The sequence below is a fragment of the Canis aureus genome, chromosome 20, assembly GCF_053574225.1.
Source record: "Canis aureus isolate CA01 chromosome 20, VMU_Caureus_v.1.0, whole genome shotgun sequence".
In the NCBI taxonomy this organism is placed as follows: Eukaryota; Metazoa; Chordata; class Mammalia; order Carnivora; family Canidae; genus Canis; species Canis aureus.
Window position 1 is genome coordinate 32,797,848 of NC_135630.1, and position 21,670 is coordinate 32,819,517.

The 21,670-nt window shown below is 37.2% G+C and overlaps 1 protein-coding gene across 2 annotated transcripts in view; it reads right to left on the reverse strand.

The window, feature by feature from the left end:
- Window positions 1-21,670, reverse strand: part of CNTNAP5 (contactin associated protein family member 5) — a 796,713-nt gene that overhangs the window by 582,096 nt on the left and 192,947 nt on the right. For both annotated transcript variants that reach the window (XM_077861335.1, XM_077861336.1), the window contains exon 3: window positions 19,925-20,118. In XM_077861335.1, the coding sequence (XP_077717461.1) occupies window positions 19,925-20,118 (194 nt within the window). The remainder of the gene's footprint in view (window positions 1-19,924; window positions 20,119-21,670) is intronic.

Here is a 21,670-nt window from a genome sequence, read left to right on the forward strand (position 1 = left end):
CAAGTGAGAAGGAGGGGTGGGGAGAGGGAGAAGAGTTGGGAATCTGATGCGGGGCTTGATCTCAGGACCCAGGGATCATGATCTGAGCCAAAGGGAAGGCAGATGCTTAACCGACTGAGCCACCCGTGCCCAAGTTGAGGAGGTTTGTTATACAAGGCTACTATGCACAGTGCCCATGCTCCAGTAGAGAAGCTCAAGGTTATATATGTGGAATCATAGAACATTTCACAAACTCCTAGATGAGGTGTAATAGTTTCTTAGGGCAGCCACACAAATTCCCACAAACTGAGAGGCTTAAAACAAAATAAAATTATTCTCTTAGAGCCCGGGAAGCCCAAAGTCCAACATCAAAGTGTTGGCAAGGTGGGGCTCTTCCTGAAAGCTCTAGTAAAGACTCCTTCCTTCCCTCTTCCTCGCTACTGGTAGCCCCTGGAAATCCTTGGTGTCCCTTGGCTCATAGCTGCATCACTCCAGTCTCATGTTTGTATGACCTTCTTTGTGTTTCTTGGTGTCCTCTCCTCTTTGTATTAGTACAACAGTCACTGGATTTACAGCTCTCTCGAATTCCAGGATGATCTCACCTCAAGATCCTTAACTACTTAATTCACAAAGACCTTATTAACAAAGAAGACCGGGCAGCCCCGGTGGCGCAGCGGTTTAGCGCCGCGTGCAGCCCAGGGCGTGATCCTGGAGACCCGGGATCGAGTCCCACGTCAGGCTCTCTGCATGGAGCCTGCTTCTCACTCTGCCTGTGTCTCTGCCTCTCTCTCTCTCTCTCTGCATCTCTATGAATAAATAAATAAAAAATCTTAAAAAACAAGAGAGAATGATTTAAAAATTAAAAAAAAAATTAAAAAAAAAAAAAAAAACAAAGAAGACCACATTTTGAGTTTCCAGGTGGACTTGCATTGGTGGGAGGCAGGGCACTATTCAGCCCATTACAAGTCTGTGCACATGTTAAAAAGTGACCAAAAGAAGATAATCTTGTGGTCCCTACATACTCTTCCACTGAGTGGAAGGGTGACTTGATTCCTCTGAAGCTTTATTTTTATCTCTTTCTGTATTTATTTTTAAAGATTTTATTATCGTATGTATTTAGAGAGAGAGAGAGAGCTCATGAATAGGGAGGCAGCAAAGGCGGAGGGAGAGAGAGTCTCAAGCAGACTCTGCTCTGAGTGTGGAGACTAATGCAGGGCTCCATGCAGGGTCTCCATCTCAGGACTCTGAGATCATGACCTGAGCATAAATCAAGTCAGATGCTTAACTGACTGAGCCACCCAGGGGTGCCTCCTCTAAAGTTTTAAAACCAAGTGTATATCTGTTACAGGCTGATCCACATTCTATGAACATCTTTTTATTAAGTAAACTAATTTTATCTTTAGTAAAAATTAAGGCAGGTAGGCCCCCTCCTTGATTATCCTCAAAAGTATCCTGCAGGAACTCCTTAGAAATTAGGGTTTCTGGGGGATTGCTGGGTGGCTCAGCAGTTTAGTGCCAGTCTTTGGCCCAGGGCATGATCCTGGAATCCCGGGATCGAGTCCCACATCAGGCTCCCTGCATGGAGCCTGCTTCTCCCTCTGCTTGTGTCTCTGCCTCTCTCTCTCTCTCTCTCTCTTTTTCTCTATGTATCTCATGAATAAATAAATAAAATATTAAAAAAAAAGAAATTAAGGTTTCTATACATGCTGCATTATTGCTCACACTAATGTCATAGATTTCCTAAAGATCTTAAACTTTAAGACCACTGGGGGCTTAAATCCACAATTTTATCTATGGTCTTTCTTTCATCATGCTTTAAGTTGAAACTCTTAAAAAAAAATCATTGCTGGCCATCTCCTGAATTAACATGAGGGTAAAGATCATCCAACATCAATTAATATCACTACTTATTCTCTGGTCACACACATTCAAAAGGTATTACATTTCCTTAGTCTTCTTTTCTCTCTAGTTAATTATAATTTGCTTCCACTAAGTTAATGGACCCTAGAAGCATATTGACCATAATAATTTATCATCCAAACCAAAACATTTTTGAGAGCGAAAGGTGACACAATTAAAACTTGCAGGTGTAAGCCAGTGTAAACAAGAAATTTACCAGAACAAACCCAGAAGCTGCATCTGCCAATGTACCCGTCCAGGCTTATCTCCTTTGTGTCCAACACAAGTCCTGCATTTTGGCCAAACAGATGGCATTTCTTTATTTTCTGGGCAGATAAAAGATATTATATGTATCCTTTCCAAAATTCAATCCTGTGACATGTCACAATACATATTTAGTTAATATTTGTTGAAAATGATATAGCAATTACAGCCAGAATTTATTAAATACCTACTATGTGCCTGGACAAGGTACTTACATTGGAATATGATATACTCTTGGGGCTCTGAAAGGTTAAGTGGCCTTGAAGTTGTGCACAACAATTAAGGAAAGGGTCAGGATGGGGACATAGATTCCTTAATTCCAAATCCTACTGTTCATTCTACCTGGTACCTCTTTTGAAAGGTTCTTTAAGTCTCACTAGATAAAGATGGTTCTGAATCTGGTACCTCAAACACCACCCAGATCTATCTTGGTCCTTATTCCTGTACCCTGTCCAGCATGTTTCTTCCCCAATGTCTCCCTACCTCCTTTCTCTACATCTTATCTCCTACATCTCTGTCCAGAACCTCCTGCTACTTGAGACTTTGGGTAACAATGTTTGTGCACATGGAAGTCTTTGTTAGGCAATATATTTATTTAGTGGAAGAAGGTTAAAGAATCTATGTCAGTAGCAAAACAAATTACAAAACTAGCTTGTGCTTCTGGAAATCAGGCAAAAGTCAGTGTTTTGATTGACTAGCCAACTCATTCTGAAATGAACAAATGCTCTGGTATTACCTAGCATTGCAAAAATGGATGTTGATGAATGGTTTCTGAGGCTCTGGGCCTTCAGCAAGGTGTCCGACATAAGATATCCTCAATCAAGGCCCCAGCTTTTACTTTGAAGCTGTGCTGAAATGATTTTCCGGGAACTAATTTCAACAAAACATCAGTGACTAAAAATTTGCTCGGTGTTAAATCCCTAGCCATCCAGGTGGTTCACCTTTTCTCCAGAGTCACTTACATTTTCTGTCATTACTTAGTAACCTGTGTCTATGCACAAGAATGGCAGATGCTTCATTCATCCTGGGACTATGTTGGGCAGCACAGTCCCCCACTGGGGAAATGCTCGACTCTTCAGAGCCTCAAAGGCACCACTCGTCTCTTACCAGCAGGCTCCTAGTATGTTATAGCCTCAAGAATTGGCAAATGCCACTGGCCTAGAAAATATACTGGGAACACAAACAGGGGTATGTTGGCCTCACTTATCATCTTATGTTTGAAGGAAAAAAAGGTGCCTTTTGGCACAGTCTTGGTTACTAATCCAAGTTGCTTCCAATAAAGATTCAGAGATTAATAATTTGACTGCTTCTTATATTTTAGGGACACTGGGGTGTCTATACATATCGATATTTATGTGAATTCTTGTATTGCTCAGAGGTAGGTTTTATATACTTTTAGAGATGTGAACTTTAAGGCTCAGAGACATAAAATGCTGCTCAGAGTTGACAATGTTAGGAAGCAGCAGGGATTCACACTCAGATTTGCCTCAATCCAAAGTTCATGTTCCAAATCTGTTCATAAAGGAGGATTTTTTAAAGTACTCTTAAATTAAAAGAGACTCAAATGAAATAGTAATCCAGATCCAATTTGAATTAAAAATCCTCTTTCCCTGACAGATGGTGGCCACACTTGCGGTGAGCATAGCATAACATGTAGAAATGTTGAATCACTCTTTTGGACACCTGAGACCAATTTAACATTGCATGTCAACTGTACTGAAGCTTTAAAACTAAGTAAAATAAAATAAAATTCTACCTTCACCATCACTGTCTTACCTGAATCCATGGAGTACAGTCTCAATTACTGGCAGCACTAGTTGCCAGTATCTAATACTGGACAAGCAAGGTAGTTCTAAGTAGAAGATGACTAATTCAGAGTCCACTCTCTTCATTAATATCCAATCTTCAGGAACTCTGATAAGTAGCGCCCAGTTATATCCAAAGCACATTAATTTATTGTCTTTGGTTTCTATTTCATATTTAAATAAGGAAATTACATAAGTCATTGAACAACAGAGCAACACACTCAACAAATCCTTAGTATGTTCCTTCATCAGGGGTCATCTTGAGTAGAGAAAACAGAGAATTACGATTATTTCAAAGAATTATTGTGATTGCCACATTTTTTATTTTATTTTATTTTATCTTATTATTTTATTTATTTTATTTTATTTTATTTTATTTTATTTTATTTTATTTTATTTTATTTCGATTGCCACATTTTAAAATAAGGCAGCTGGCATGTTTGTGTTAGCAAGCAGGTAGTACTTTTGTTGATTATGAATGAATGGTGCAATGGGAAGGACATGAGCCGTGGGTTCAGATGGCCCCTTGTCAAGTCTCAGTCCTGCTACTCACATCAGGCTGGGTTGATGAATAACTTCATGAGCCCTATGTTCTGATCTCTAAATAAGGATGACCTCTGCTTTGCAGTGTTTATAGAAAATTATCAGCACAAATGTCACTCATGGTAGGCACTCAATATGTGTTGCTAGTGCCATTATTTCTAATATGCTTGAAAGATGGTTTCAGGCAAATATACATATATATATGTTGTCAAAATATATATCTCTATCTATATCTCTATCTGTACCTGCAATCCCATCTAATAATGACTCTCATTTAAAAGTAACATCTAGGGGATCCCTGGGTGGCTCAGTGGTTTAGTGCCTGCCTTTGGCCCAGGGCGCGATCCTGGAGTCCCGGGATCGAGTCCCGCGACGGGCTCCCAGCATGGAGCCTGCTTCTCCCCCATCCTGTGTCTCTGCCTCTCTCTCTCTCTCTATGTCTATCATAAATAAATAAATCTTTAAAACAAAATAAAAGTAACATCTATTACAAAAGGTAGAGTCCAGCTTGGCCATTATGCCATTAAAGTACTATGCTCATTTGTTGCAGTTCAGTATGACTTTGGCAATTGCAACAAAACTGTACAATAATTTGGCATAATTTATATATTACAACTGTTGTGACATCTATTTTCAACATGAGCATTTTAACACAAAGTAAATGGGGCAAAAATCTTCTAAATCCTCTAGCATCTGGCATTCAGGTACAATATTTGAAAGATCAGAATTTATAATTATGGAGAAATCAAGATAAAACATCCTAAGATTTAAAGATATATGATATATATGCACATATATTCAACACATATATTTAGATTTATTTAAAGAAAAATGTACATACATGTATATAAATCTAGAAATATATTCATGTAATATTTAAATCTATAAATTTATATTTACAATATGTCTTTAAATACTACTATGCATGTGTATGTACATATTTGTACATTGAAAAAAATTACAATGTAATTTTTCAACTCTAGCTTAAATAACAGGATCACACTTTTACCACAGCAGTTTCATTCATATATCTATGTTTAAATAAGGTCATCTGTAAGGTTTCAAGTTCAAAAAAAAAAAAAAAAAAATTACAAGGCTGCATTTACTCCAAAATTCTCACATGCTTAAAACACTCATCTAAACACAATGTCTGAAACACTACATGACATGGCACAAAGATATGCACTACATGGGGAAAGGTGAGGGTTGTGGTCATAGAAACTTAAGACAGAAAGGACCTGCCTCCTCAGAGTAAATGCAGCCTTGTGTCCAGGATCTCTGTGCTACACAGAGCTCCCCTTTCTCCAGCCTGGCTCAGACTCCTTCCTATTCACAGAAGCTACCACACACAGGCAGCCCGTGTGTTTAGAACATAGCACCAACTTGTTCATGCTTATCTACTCAGTCCTTCCTTATCTTATCGGTTTTTTCCACTTTGTTTTGTAATCCATTAATGGGACTTTGGCTGCTGATTATTGCAGGGTGTCATAATGAGGACAGATAGGACAAAATTGTAGAAGAACCATTTCAAGATCAAAAAAATCTAAAAAATCTATCAAAATAGCTGGGGAAAAAAAAAATCATAGCACTTACCCTACTGACAAGTCAGAAACTCCATGCTCTCATCTACATGCCCATCTGTGCATATCCTTTCATTGTGTACCTTAACAAACATTTATCTTACTTTTGACGAGGGATTTCTACATTCTACTCTTGAAGTTCCCTTAATTTATTGCATGCAGAATGTGCCTAACAGATGCTTAATATCCTAAATTACAATCAGATAAGACAGGATGTTAGGGTTCCATGATTCTCTGGTACAGATTTTTTCTGCAAGTACATCTTTCCCACACGACAAAGCACCTGTGGTGTTCAGACCAAAATAATTCCAGCCTGGTTTTTATGACTCCTTTCTCCCTACTTACAATAACTAAAAAAAAAATTAAGACCACCCCCCCCAAAAAAAAAACACCACAAAAGTCATTGCTCTTTTATATAGACTTGAGAATTAAAGTCCAAATAATTATTAAATCATGAAACGAGAATTATTTGTAGGCTAGAGCCTAAACAAATTTAGTGACACCGTGCAGTTGCTTCTCTAGTTCAGACAGCTGCTGCAAGAGGAATGGTGCGTTTGGTAACATGACGGGGAAGGATGCTCTCCCACATGAACAGTCACAATTGGCCAGGGAATTGAAACACAAGATTGACTCCTGCTCATGCTCATATTTTCTGGGTTCTCTCTTCTTTTTCTTATTAACATGAAGGGAAACAGAACTGGAAACCATACTTAACAGGAATCGATACCTATGCTGACTAGATTATGCTTTTCTCTTTACTATCAACTGCTATCATTTTAATCGCAAACTTAATGAAGCTTGCTTTCTTTTGGACTTTTTAAAGAATACTAGAGAGACTCATTGCCTCCTTGAGGTCCTTGCCAGGCCTGGAATCCTTCCATCTGACTAGAGCCAAGTAGGCACCCGGGGCTTCAGACTTTGGCCCAGAGCCTTTTTATTTAGGTGTCAGTAACTCCCCCAGGCTCTTCCTCTAGCTCTTCTGTCTGCTACCAGGATTCTCAGTTAATTGTTTTTAATGAGCCTGAGTGGGTAACTATCTTCACCTGTAACCACAAGATTTTACCTTCTCCACTATTTAGTTTATTGAAAAAAAATCTGACTTATTGAAATTGCTTTCCATTTTGTATACAAAGCTCAAAAGAAAGAAAATTGCAAGCCAATTTCCTCTGGGTATCTTCACTAGGTGCATCACATACACCTACCTTCAATACTGATAGTAGTATCTATTTTTTATTTATTTAGCACTGTGTAAAGTTGACACACATTAACCCATTTGCAGTTTCTGCAATGGTTCTCAACATAAGGTCCCTGACGAGCAGCACCAGAATTACTAGGGATTTTCTTATAAATCTAAATTCTCAGCCCCATTCTAAATTTACTGGATTAGAAGCTCTGCAGGTGGCGCCCAGCAATTTGTGTCTTAAGCTGTATACGACATTTTGAAGCACTTTTATTTTTGAGAATCTCTGCTTCATGGACCACATTAAGTAAACACATTCATATACCCACTTTGCAGAGGAGGAAACCGAGCCTTCTATGGATTAAATCATTTATCAAAGTCATAGAATTTCTAGCTGCTGGACTTCAAAGACTGATATAATCTAAGGGAGAAAGAAAAGAAAAAAATCATGATAAAGACTAAATGAATCAAAGGTAGCTAATTAGATTTCTTCCTCTCAGTCACTATGCATTGCTAAAATAATTCAATATATTCACATAAAAAAATCTAATGCTTTGCTCCGTGTTAAAGTTGAGGTATTAACTCTGTTTTCTAAATCTAAAGTGGGTGTCTCCCAAACCTAACTGGTTTATATATATTGGAAATGCACTTATAAGTCAAGTTTCCTGTGAACTGATGAGGGACTTTAACAATAAGATTAATTTAATAGCAGTGGATTTAGAAGAATTAATTTTAACCAGATTATCCTCCTTCCCATGATTACCAGCTGCTGGATTTCATCCCATTACAAATGCAACCGGTTTGTAGGAGAATGCAAACATCTGCTCACCCCTAGAAAGTGTCCACATGAATATTAATCCTGAAGACTGCATGTTGAGTCTCTGTCCATGTGATGTGTTTAAATGCCACATGTGTTAATGTGTGAAAGTATTTACTCCTTAAAGAGGCTAGACCCCATGTTGGGAAGTTTTCTGAAACATCTCAACAAATTCTAACATTAAGAAGGGAAAACAGATGGACTTCATTGTGGAACTTTCAAGGGCTCATGTGGAGCCAGAGGGCTGGAAGGAAGCCTGCTGATTCTGGGGTAAAAGACCAGGCTGTTGCTTTCACAATGTTGATTGGCCAGTTGTTCCTTCTTCCCTTTTCTGCAGAGCCTCATCCAGCGATAAGAGAATCTAAGATCAATAAAAAGTGCTAAGGACAAAATCAAGGGGATGATACATGGGAAATATCAAGCGTTGAGGGTCTGTTCTAAGCTGGATCCCTAGTGAAGCTCAGGCTTTCTTGCCAGGTATTATTGAACCCACAGCAGAGCCCATAAACCGGAGTCCAAGCAGGGAAGAGGAATTGATGCAAAGGGCCTGGAATTTTCTAGATATATGCCTGTCATGGATGGGGAGAATCATTATAATAAGGTTAAGTGATATTTTCAAGATCATACAAGCAACTGGTGGTGCAAATGGAATTTGACTCTACTCAAAAGCCTCTGCATTTCCCTCCACTCCTTGTTTCTGTTGGTCTGGTATGTGGTACTATGTCACTTTTGAACCAGTGGTCTCCATTAAGTCAGAGGCAAAATTCTAGCCAGGGGCTAACTTCTTAATTGAGCTTTTAGTTATGATTAACTATGAAATAAATATCTGTATTAAAAGCTGTATAAGAGAGAGAACCAAGGAGAGTACTATTAACAAAATCTCAAAAAATATATTTGATACCATTTTCTGATATGTAGTCCTTGTTATTTGACAACAATAACAACAAAAAACCCATCAAAACAAAGAAATAAACACATAATGACTTAATTTCTTCGTATGTAGCGAAAGAAGATATGTATGAGCTGGTAGTCTGCAATATCTAGCCACCTTTGGTCTTCAGGTTTATCTTATAGAATTCATCAGAGAAATCTTGTATCAATTTAGATTATTATTAGAGTATTTAGATTATTTTAGATTATTATTAATTCTGTATATCTCAGATACATCTTATACAGGTTCCTGTAAGAATCTGTTTATATCTTATACATCTTCCTTTCTGATTTTGTTTACAGCACTTATCCTTCTGTGAATGTTCCTCCCTTCCTATAACTTTCTCTTCCTCCCTTCCTATGCTACGTTTGTATTAGTCACTCAGCCTTCTGTAGTTGCTGGGAATCCAAAGTAACTTGAACATGTTCCTTGCCCTGTGGAATCATCTGTGTTCCTTGCACTCTACTCACCAGGACACTTTCTCAAAGCTTCCTGCTCCTGGATGGTCATCAGTGCTGCTTGTATACATATGCTCTGTTGCAGTGTCATTTACCTTCTCCTTGATGGCTCTGCACATCCAGGGAAGGCATTAACCACACCAGAACACCCCCTCTTTTTTTTTTTTTTTGTCAAACACCTAGTATACTATGTGGTGTGTAATGAGAGTTTAAAAGATATATGTTGATGGTCATGAGATTCTTGATCTCAAATTGTTTTCTGAAATTGGTAGGCTTAAAAAATACTATATCAAATAGTGATCAATACTCAGGATGTTCTAGACCAACCTGGCAAAATAAATGTGTATGAATCATGAAGATCAAAGAATGTCTCCCTGGGATGTATGAGTGGCTCAGTGGTTAAGCACATCTGCCTTTGGCTTAGGGCATGATCCTGGAGTGCTGGGATCGACTTCTACATCAGGCTCCCTGCATGGATCCTGCTTCTCCCTCTCCCTCTGCCTTTGTCTCTGCCCCTCTCTTTCTGTGTGTCTCATGAATAAATAAATAAAATCTTTTAAAAAAGAGAGCATCTCCCAGATAATTCAGAAGTCACTCAAGGATGAAATCAGAGAACTGATCAGCTAAATGTATAATCCATTGTTTCAGTTGATCTCTGTGTGAGAAAAGTGCTAGGTAACATATGCAAGCCCTTTATATTAAGAAAGATTCCATAAAGCTACAGGAAATCATAGACCACCTTATCATATAGGCCAAAAGACTATACAATAAAGGACTAGATTCCTGATGTATTTAGGAAGAGGCAACATGATTTTCAGAAAAGAAAACTGTAATCTAAATATTACTTATATACAGTATATTCAGAAAGGAGTGGGGAGATTGTGAGGAGGCTGGAATCTGTCATGTATTATTGGTCATCAGTGAGGCCTACTGGCATGGAAATTGCATCACTGAAGGAAAGGTATCAAAGCCCCTAGTTATGAAAGGATTTGAAAAACTATTCTGTAGTGGAGGAGAAGACATTTTCATGTCTACGTTGCATTAGCAAACAATTGGTTCAGTGAGTAAACACTTGAGGCAGACTTTGGCTTTGTATACATTAGTCTCTCCCAACTCTAGATGTGATGATCTCTTTTACAGAATCATCAACAGAAGACTAAGGCCAGAAAGCTAGTTCTAAACCTCCTTCTCATCACAGCACTGATTGCAGAACCACCAGCAGGAAGGATATGAAATCAGTTAACAAAGCTATAATGTGTTATGGATCCCTTCTGGGCATTGTCATGTCCTGTAAGCTTCCCCCTCAAACCTCACCATGTTGGTTCAGACCAGATGGTACTTGAATTTCCACTTTGGTTTTACTTAGCAGGCTACTTTTCCCCTGGACCAGAATGTGTCCTGATTCCTACCCATTTGGCACCAGCCCTTTGAGAATATTAGGTCTTAATTCTTATGTCATCAACCATTACCTAAGGTGTTATCTGGTCATTTAGGTGCTTGAGTTTTATGGACAGACAGAGTTAATGTGCATCTTGGTCCATCATTTTACTACTCATGTGATACGGGCTAGGTTTCTTGGCTCTTCAGAACCTAAATTTTCTCCCTCAAAATAGAAACAATTCATTAGGCTTATTTAGAAGGTATTAGGTAATATCTTTGGTAATCTTAGCTGAGTGCTTATTCATATTGAGTGTCAGATAAAGTAGCTCCTTCACAGCATTGGGCTTCCTGGAATATAGATCCCAGAAGAATCAATCAAATTCACTACAACCCTTTGGATGTATTCTGAACTGCTATTATTTCGTTTGTAGGTGCCAGACCTGTGAAATTCCTTGCTTTAGTCATGACCTCAACTCTTTAAGCTTCTTGTCTCCTCCAGTGGTCTATATCACTGTGGTCCTTGCATCCTTTATGAAAGAACCTTCCTATATTATGGCATGAGGAATGATCAGAGTGGTACCATCTCAAAATATATGACCTGCATCAAGCAGAGACTGATTGTGAATGTCTAGTTTAATGGAGACTAGAAAGAAGTAAGTGATCATGTAGGTAAAACAGACCTCTAATATCTTCATGGTCAATACTGAGGAATCCACTGACAACAGATACTTGTTTAAAATCAGTACCTGAGAGGGGCTCCTTAGATTATCTCTGGAAAAGGTGAGTAGAGTAAGTTTTTCTACAAAGGATCAACAGAACTTTAACATTGGTAATAGGATTAAACCTAGAAAAAAAAAGGCAAATGACTAAAAGAAAGAAAAATTAGTAAAATCCAGGATTCTTATAATTTACTTCTAATTCTTATTTTCTGTCATCATCATAATAAAATGCAGTAGGAGAAGCATAAAACTTACTGAAGTTTATAGGTGACATTAAAGTCTCTAAGTAGAAGGCAGAGTTGAAGTATAGAGTTTGTATGAATGTATGTATGTATGTGTGTAAAAGTGGCCAGAAAAGGCAAACATATTATCCTATATGCCTCAATAAAAAGTATTTTCTTTATAAACTAAATGCGGTTGAGATGGGGCCTGGAGATTAGGTATAAAATGACTTTAGGGACTTCAGGTAGACTTTTCTTTGTCTTTTGTGCATGGTGGTTTTCTAGTGGTGAAGTTCTTGGATACAAAAGGGTAACAGAATTGTGATATATATTATCTTTTACATCCAAGAAGTGTGGTGAAAGGTAATAGAATCTGGGAGCTCTGACGATGGAGTGAATGCACCTTTAACATGTGCTGACGGAACCTACCTTATGAGTTGAAGATCCTTCTATTAGCTTCTTGCCCTGTCCCAATAAGAATTTATTAAATACTTGTGAGTCCATTGACTGGAAAGATTACCCTGAGATGCTGCTGTAGCCAGAATGGGTATGAAATTTGCCATCAGAAAGGATATTGAAAATGAAATATATATCATTCAATCCTCATATGAGGCTTTTGTATCCATAGCTAATGTACTTGGCGTAGCTGATTTATGCAGAAACATGCAGAGAAAAGAGAAAAAGCTCAAGAAAAAGAAAATTTCCCTAAAATTTTATAATAGATCTAAAGATGGAGAAATCTATCTTAGGTGAGAAGAGGAAAGGATCCTAACTGACTTGCACACAATCATAAGCAATGTGGATAAAGTGATTTTATGTATTTATTTACTAAAGATTTTATTTATTTATTCATGAGACACACACACACACAGAGAGAGAGAGAGAGAGGCAGAGACACAGGCAGAGGGATAAGCAGGCTCCATGCAGGAAGCCTTGATGTGGGACTGGATCCTGGGACTCCAGGATCATGCCCTGAGCTGAAGGTGGCGCTAAACCGCTGAGCCACCCGGGCTGCCGGATAAACTGACTTAAAAATAGAACACCATATTTTAAAACACAGGCATGAGTGGTTGTCTTTAAATTTCAGAGTGATAAATATCAGAAAATAAAGGAAAGTGTCAATGCACATAAAGGATAATGAGTTTATAGAATACTTACATGCTTTTGTGGGAAACAGAGATGGATTCATTAAGGGTTTGAACATACATAGAAGGGACTCAGAATTGAAGCAGTATTTCATGCATTTGGGCCTATCTTTCCAAATGACTGGTAACAGGACTCTAGTCTGCATGGATTTAATTAGAGGTCCCTTTGTTCCAAATATATTTATCCATTTTACCAAACATAGGTTAATGTCGCTCCTCAGAGTTAGAATCTTAATATTTGTATTTTTTTGGCATGTCTACAAGCCAACCAGGAAAAGATTTTAAATCTGCTAAGATTCTAAAATTGTCACTGAATTTGTCCCTGAGACCTTCACACCTGATTATTTAGTGAAGTGGGAAACTCTGGCTTGTTCATAAATCATGATTCATCTCTAAGCAGCTGCTTGGTGGCCTCATTCATGAACATTCCATTCAGTGCCAGATCAGAAATTCTTCAAATTGAATTTTTAGGGCATGAATATTTGATATTGTACATTGTACAGATAGATATATTTTCAGGATGAGAACTTTGTAAAATACAATAAATCCCTTGAGTACTGGTAAATTGATATCCCATCCGCGACATGTCCTAAGTTGTATTGTTTGCTAACTCAATTTTAAAAAGCATTACAAACTTCATATCATCTGAAAATTGACAATCTTCGAAAGACTGTGTGAAAGTCTCATTCTAGAGATTCTCTACTTCCACAAGATATATCATTCCTTAATTAATTCAGTACTTGATATTGATGCTTTTAGGGTTGACTTTTTATGAAAAGTTAAATAGAATAATTTAGAGATTTTTATAAAAAGTCTCTTGTTTGGCCGTTGCTCTCATCTTGCTTATCAGGCTTAACTCTGGTAAATCTATAATCTTACTCTAATTAAAAATTTAAAATAAAAAATAAAATGAATACATAAAACTTCTCAAGGTAATCTATTCATCCAGCACCCTAATCTTGTGGAAATAATAATGAATATTAACCACAAGTCAGATTTTACTTATGTCCATGAAGTATCTGGTAAAATACTGAGTCTATGTTTGATGGACATAGAGTTTCAGAGTTTGAGCCCTCTATATGATATAGAAACACAGTTTGATATTATTGCTGTGTTCTCACTCATATTTTAGCAACGTGAATAAAACAATAGAGCTTAACATTATTTTTACAGAGTGGGTCTAATAAAGTTTGTATTTAAAGTGAGAAAGGTAAATCAATTTTGTGAAACTGAAAAAAATAATCAAGTTCAATAAAGGAGAAATAGAAAGTACAGTTTTGCAATCATGTACTTTTAGAAATAAAGCTTAGTTTTGTATTCTGGCACCACCAGTAGGAGCTTGTGTCAGTCTCTGTGAGCTTCACGCCTCTATGTGCTGTCTATGAGACACTTCAGAGATAAAGCAATGGTGACTGAAAGGTAAGGGATGAAAAAGGACATTCCATGCGAATGGAAAGCAAATGAAAGCTGGGGTAGCTATATTCAATCAGACAAAATAGACTTTAAAACAAAGACTGTGATAAAAGGAAAAGAGAGTGGTACATAATGGTAAAAGAATCAAAAGAAGAAGGTATAACATAAATATCTATGCAGTATGCATAGGAGCATCAAATATATAGAGGAAATATTTATAGACTTAAGGGTAAAAATAGGAGACTTTAACTCTTCACTTACATCAATGAAAAGATTTTCCAGACAGAAAAATTAATAAGGAAACATCAACCTTAAAAGGCACATTTTGCCAGAAGGATTTAACAGGTATAGATAGAACATTCCATTCAAAAGCAGCAGGATACACATTCTTCTCAAATACACATGGAACATTCTCTAGGATATATCACATGTTAGGCCTCAAAACAAATCTCACTAAATTCAAGAAAAATTGAAATCATATCAAACATCTTTTCTGATAACAATGTTACGAAACTAGAAATTACAATGGGTGCTTGGGTGGTCTCAGCTGGCTAAGTATCTGACTCTTGATGTTGGCTCAGGTCATAATCTCAGGGTCATAGGATCGAACCCTGCATCATGGCCCATGATCAGCATGAAATCTGCTTGTCCCTCTCCCTCTGCACCCCTTTTCTCCCCTGTTCACAAGTTCTCTCTCTCAAATAAATAAAAATAAATAAAATCTTTTTAAAAAAGAAATCAATTATAAGAAGAAAGCTAGAAAAACTACAAATGCATGGGGATTAAACAACATGTTAGTAAACTACTACTGGATCAGAGAGGAAGTCAAAAGAGAAAGAAAAACCTAGAGACAAATGAAAATGGAAATATGGCATACTAAAATATATGGGGTGAAGCAACAGCAATTCTAAGAAGGAAGTTCATAGTAATACAGGCCTACCTCAAGAAATAAAAAAAATCTCAAATAAGTAATTTAACTTGACACCTAAAGGAACTAGAAAAATAAGAACAAAGTTCAAAATTAGTAGAAAGAGGGAAATAAGAAAGATCAGAGTGGAAATAAATGAAATAAAAACTAAAAACAAAACAAAATAAAAACAAAAGACTACCACCACCACCATCAAACACAACATAATAGAGAACATCAATGAAACTAACAACGGGCTCTTTAAAAAGACAAAAACTGACAAACTTTTTGCTAGACTTACCACAAAAGGGAGAGGGCTCAAATAAAATTAGAAATGAAGGAGAAGTTATAATTCATACCACAGAAATAAGAGGGATTGGAAAAGACTATTATGAATGATTACATGCCAATAAGTTGGACAACCTAGTAGAAATGGTTAAAGTCCTAGAAACCTAGATTTATCTAAGACAATCATGAAGAAATAGAAAATTTGAGTAGACCAATTGCTAGTAAGGAGATTGAGTCAGCAATAAAAAATTTTTCCAAGAAACAAAAGTCTAGGACTAGATGGCTTCATTGGTTAATTCTACCAAATATTCAAAGATTTAATACCTATTTTCGGGGATCCCTGGGTGGCGCAGCGGTTTGGCGCCTGCCTTTGGCCCCGGGCGCGATCCTGGAGACCCGGGATCGAATCCCACATCGGGCTCCCGGTGCATGGAGCCTGCTTCTCCCTCTGCCTGTGTCTCTGCCTCTCTCTCTCTCTCTCTCTGTGTGACTATCATAAATAAATAAAAATAAAAAAAAAATTAAAAAAAAAAAAAAAAAGATTTAATACCTATTTTCAAACATCCAAAAAAATAAAGAGGCGGGAATGCTCCCAAACTCATTTTATGGAGCCAGCATTACCCTGATACTAAAACTAGACAAGGACAACATAAAGAAGAAAATCAAAGCCAATATCCCTAATGAACATAGATGCAAAAATCCTCAACTAAATATTAGTAAATTGAATGTAACAATACGTTAAAAGAGTTATACACCATTATCAAGTAGGATTTATCACATGGATACAAGATTCAACATCTACACATCAATCAATGTGATATATCACATTAACAAAAGTGAAAGATAGAAATCATATGATCACCTCAATATATAGGGAAAAAACATTTGACAAAACTCAACATCCATTTGTGATAAAAACTCTCAACAAAGTGGTATGGGAATGTAGCTCAACATAATAAATGTCATATGTGACTGAACCACAGCTAATATCATATTCAACAGCATAAAGCTGAAAGCTTATGGAAAGCTTAGGAAAGCTAAAGCTGAAAGCTTAGGAAAACTCCTAAGTATGCCCACTCTCGCCACTTTCATTCAATATAGTATTGCAAATCATAGGCATAACAATCTTGTGCAAAAAATCTGTTGTGTCTCTACACACTAATAACAAAGTATCAGAAAGAGAAATAAAGATAACCCATTTACAATTGCATCAGAAAAAAAACAAAATACCTAAAAATAATTTTAACCTAAGAAGTGAAACACTTGTACACGTAAAACTATAACTCCTGATGAAAGAAACTGAGAACACAAATATTGGAAAGATATTTCATGCTTATGGATTGGAAGACTCACTATTGTTAAAATGTCCATACTACCCAAAGCATTGTATAGATTCAGTGCAATCCCTATGAAAATTACAATGGCATTTTTCATAGAAGTAGAAAAAAGAATTCTAAAATGTATATGGAACCACAAAAGGCCCCAAATAGCCAACACAATCTTGAGAAAGAGCAAAGCTGAAGGCATCATGCTTCCCAATTTCAAACCAAACTACAAAGCCATAGTAGTCAAAATATGGTATGGCATTGGCATAAAAACAGACATATAGATCAATGGGACAACATAAAGAGCCCAGAAATAAACCCATGCATACATGGTTAATTAATTTATGACAAAGGAGGCAAAATATATAGTGGAGAAAAGACTGTGTCTTCAACAAATGGTGCTGGCAACACTGGAGAGCTACATGCAAAAAAGTGAAACTAGACCACTATCTGACAACATCAACATAAACTAATTTAAAATGGATTAAAGACTGAATGTGGGAAGGAAATCTGAATGGACATTTTTCCAAAGAAGACATCCAGATGGTTAACAGGTACATGAAAAGATGTTCATCATCACTAATCATCAAGGGACTACAAATCAAAACCACAATAAGATATTGTGTTACGCTTGTCAGAGTGGTTATTATTAGAAAAGACAAGAAATAACAAGTGTTGGCAAGGATGTGGAGAATAAGCAACCCTCATGCACTGTTGTTGGGAATGCAAACTGGTGCAGCCACTATAGAAAACAGCATGGAGGTGCCTCAAAAAATTAAAAAAAAGAATAACCATATGATCCTGCAATTTCCATACTGAGCATCTATCCAAAAAAAATGAAAATGCTAATTCAAAGAGATATGCAACCCTATGTTCAATGCAGAATTATTTATAATAGTCAATGTATGCTAACAACCTAAGTTTCCATCAGTGGGTGAATGAATAAAGATGTTGTGTACACACATACACACATTTTATACTTAACCATAAGAAAGAATGAAATCTTGCCATTTACAACAATATGGATGATCCACAAGGGTATTATGCTTAGTATAAGTCAATTAGAAAAAGACAAATGCCATGTAATTTCATTTACATGTTGAAACTAACAAAATAAACAAATAAAATCTAGACTCTTAAGTATGGAGAACTGATTCCTGTTGCCAGAAGGGAGGAGTTGGGGTTTGGACAAAGTGGGTGAAGAAGATCAAGAAATACAATCCTGCAGTTATAAAATAAGAAGTCATGGGAATACAATGTACATCATGGAGGATACAGACAATAATATTATATGGACAATAGTATTATATGACCACAGATGGTAACTAAACTTATTGTGGTAACCTTTTTGCAATGTAGACAAATGTTGAATCATACATTGTATACCTGAAACGAATATAATCTTGCATATCGGTTATACCTCAATAAAAATATTTAGACAAAATGACTCAAAAATACAATTCATTCTGAAAAATGACCAGTTCTGATTGAAAATGCCAAAGAAAATAAATAATCCAACATCTATTTGTCCCTCTCAAGTCAACATAAAACCATAAAATTGTTCCTCAAAATAGAAGGTGTGCTTATTTCTCATTTCAAACTAAAAGCAAAACAAAAGAAAGCAAACACCTGTAAAAATTTATGGAGGCTTCAAAACTGAGTGAATAAAATAGAATAGTCCCCCAAAGCCCTATTTAAAAAAAAAACATTTTAAAGTCTTATTTATTTAAGTAATTCCTACCCTCAATGTGGGCTTGAACTCATGACCCCAAGATCAAGGATCACATGATCTTCCAACTGAGCCAGCCAGTCACACCTTAAAATCCAATTTTTAAGAAGAAAACCCATGCTCCCTATAAATATTACAACTTAATGTTACAGGCAATCCACAACGCAGAGTACTAACCACTATATGATCACGGCGAGCTACTAGGGATCCATTACAGGCAATCCAGAATAAAGATGATAACAATAGTATTATCAAGATCCAATCTGCCATAACTAATCTCAATCCTCAATTTACTATTATTTTCAATTAGCAATATTGATGAGTAGGCTATTATCAAATAACAATGAACATAAAATAGGAATTTGTTTCCAACGAGGTGGGGCCAACACACAGAAAAATATGGACAATAGCAATTCGAAACATATGTGGCATTAGTTTAACAGTGGAAACAATGAGGGAGACTATGAGGACAGATTACTCTATCAACCGCCAAATCTTCACGAATTATGTACATTTAGAAAAAATAAATGAATATTGGGAGATGTTTTTCCCTAAATTGTTAGCAACATAAAATAACACATTATTAGTGCATGAGTTTCTGAAGCCCCCTCTAGGTGCCTCTTGCTGTGCCTCTGTCTTCCTTTCTAACTTCGGTCTGGGGACAGCCTTTCACTATACAAGGAAGGTCAAGAGCTTGGGTCTTGGGCGGGGGAGTAAAGTGCCTTTTCACAACTTGGAGCACATTATCCTTTGCTTCTAGGTGAATATTGTTTATAATGACAAAATGAGTTTGCATTTTGCATTTGTCTTTTTAAACCTTTTATTCATTTTCAAATCTTGAATAGAGGCCGTTGAGCATAGAGCCTTTAAAGTCAGACCAGACTACAGATTCTCATACCGAGATTTGCCAATTGTTAAGTGTTGGTCAGATTACATAACTGAGCTAGCTGGGTCACTATGAGATATGAAGGATGCCTGATACATGATGAATAAGTGAGTAAATAAATACATACCCAATAAATCAATATGTTCTCATTAACAATCAGACTCTTGTAGTATCCTTCTGTTTTCATAGATAAAGAATGGAGACCCAGTCAGTGAATTACTCAAGTTACCAGAAGAGGAGGAAACATGAAACTTTTTTGCAGCGGACATCCTAATTTCCCTTGGAACTGTAGCCATGCTGGAGATAGGACGCATATACTGTCTAATTATTTCTGAATGGGCACTCCACAGTAATTAAGCTACCAACAATCTGGGTATAGGAAAATGATAGAAATGCTCACTGGTTACGATCATTACATCTCAGATTCATTCATCGGAAGAAAAAAGATGTCCTACCCAGATGCTGTCTTCTTGCTTGTACTGTTTCCAGTTGCGTCCTGTGTCACTGAACATCAGGCTGTAACTCGTCACCCAGTCAGAGCTTCCGTATCTTCCCTGCGTGGCCACTGCTGTAATCTCCACTCTGTTTCCCAGGTCCATCTGGAGCCACTGTTGAGCATTGGAATCTGCTGGGGACCAACCGCCAGTTCCTGGAAGAAGATCAGAGAGAAAGAGAGTTGTAGTAACATCCCACATAGCTGCAACTTTCAGCTCTCAAAAAGAAATGAAATGGTGTGCCACTAAGATGTCTTTACCCCCCAATGTGCCCTGCTTATCCTTGCTTGGCCTGACTTCCATTCTCATTTTCCATCCTATTCCCTTTCATGGTTCAGGATGAATCCATAACTCTTCCTGTTGTTCCTTCTATAACTTGGTTCCTTCCATAACTCTTCCTGTCTTTCCTCAGGCATTAGTTGCATTTTCTGGATTCTTAGTAAAATCAGTATTACTTATATATTTTTATTTTCTTACAATCCTAATCTTGTAAGATGTTTTCTAACCCCCACCTGACGGGGATCTCCTTCTTTTCTTCTTTTCTCCACTGTTTCATCCCTCCCTCTACCACAGCCCAGACTTTTAACTGTGGATACAAAGGTGAAAGATCATTGACTGTGTCTTTGATTCTGTCTCATCCATTCGACTCATGTACACAGAGCACCTAGAGCATTTTGGGTACCAAAGAGGGACATACAAACAAAAATGTGCAATGTGATGTGACAGGAAGCCTCATGAAAAGGCAAACACAGGTATAATAGGAGCACAGTGGACAGGATGTCTCAGGGATGATTGGAAAGTTCTTGAGACAGTAGAGCTGAAATCCAAAGCAAGAACAACCATTTTGCAGGCAAATAAGGTTAAAGAAAGAAAACATTGGTGAGATCAGACAGGGCCAAGGGAACAGCATACACAAAATCTCAGAGGGACATGAAAGAGCGTGCTGCTTTTCTGGATCTACGTGAGATTCAGTATACTTGCCACACAGAAACATTGACATGTGACAAAAGCCTTTAGGCCCTACAATTTCATTATTTGACACACTGGAACTTTGCAGAAGACCAATATTAGCTCTCGTTTAGTTGGAAGACTTGTGGCCTCCATCTTCTATATTAATTTCACATAGGAATGAAGAAGTCAATAATCATTTTTACTAGACCCAAGAGTTCACAAATCTTCCAAATCCCGAAGGGGAATCCTGGGAAGGCAGAATGTGTATGCCACAGGGGTGGGGGGGGGGGGGTGGGGGCTGGAGGGGGTGAGAGGGAAACAACACCTCTGTGAAGTACCTTGCTCGGGGTCAAAATGGTGAGTTAATTAAATTTTCTACTTAGAGGGCTTAATCAACAAATTCCTTTGTACTTCAAACTATGTCATTTAAGATCATTTTCGTAATGTCCTGGTCTGCTTTCTCACTATCTCGGGAGGAGACAATGGGACTTTTCCTTGGAAACTGAGAACTATTCTGAGCCCTGACTCCCCAGTGCAGACAGCCTGTCATTGATGGAAGCCGACATGTAGACATGGGAGATGGAGGATGCGAGGTGGACTGTACTTTGGTCATAGGCACTTCGTACAAGTTGTGGGTTGATTTTTTTCTAATAAATAGCTACTGCTGTTGGGCTTTTATTTGATATTTTTAAAACATTTCCTAGAAGATTGAAATGTAGAGAAAGGAAGAGAAGGAATATATTCAGCATCTATTAT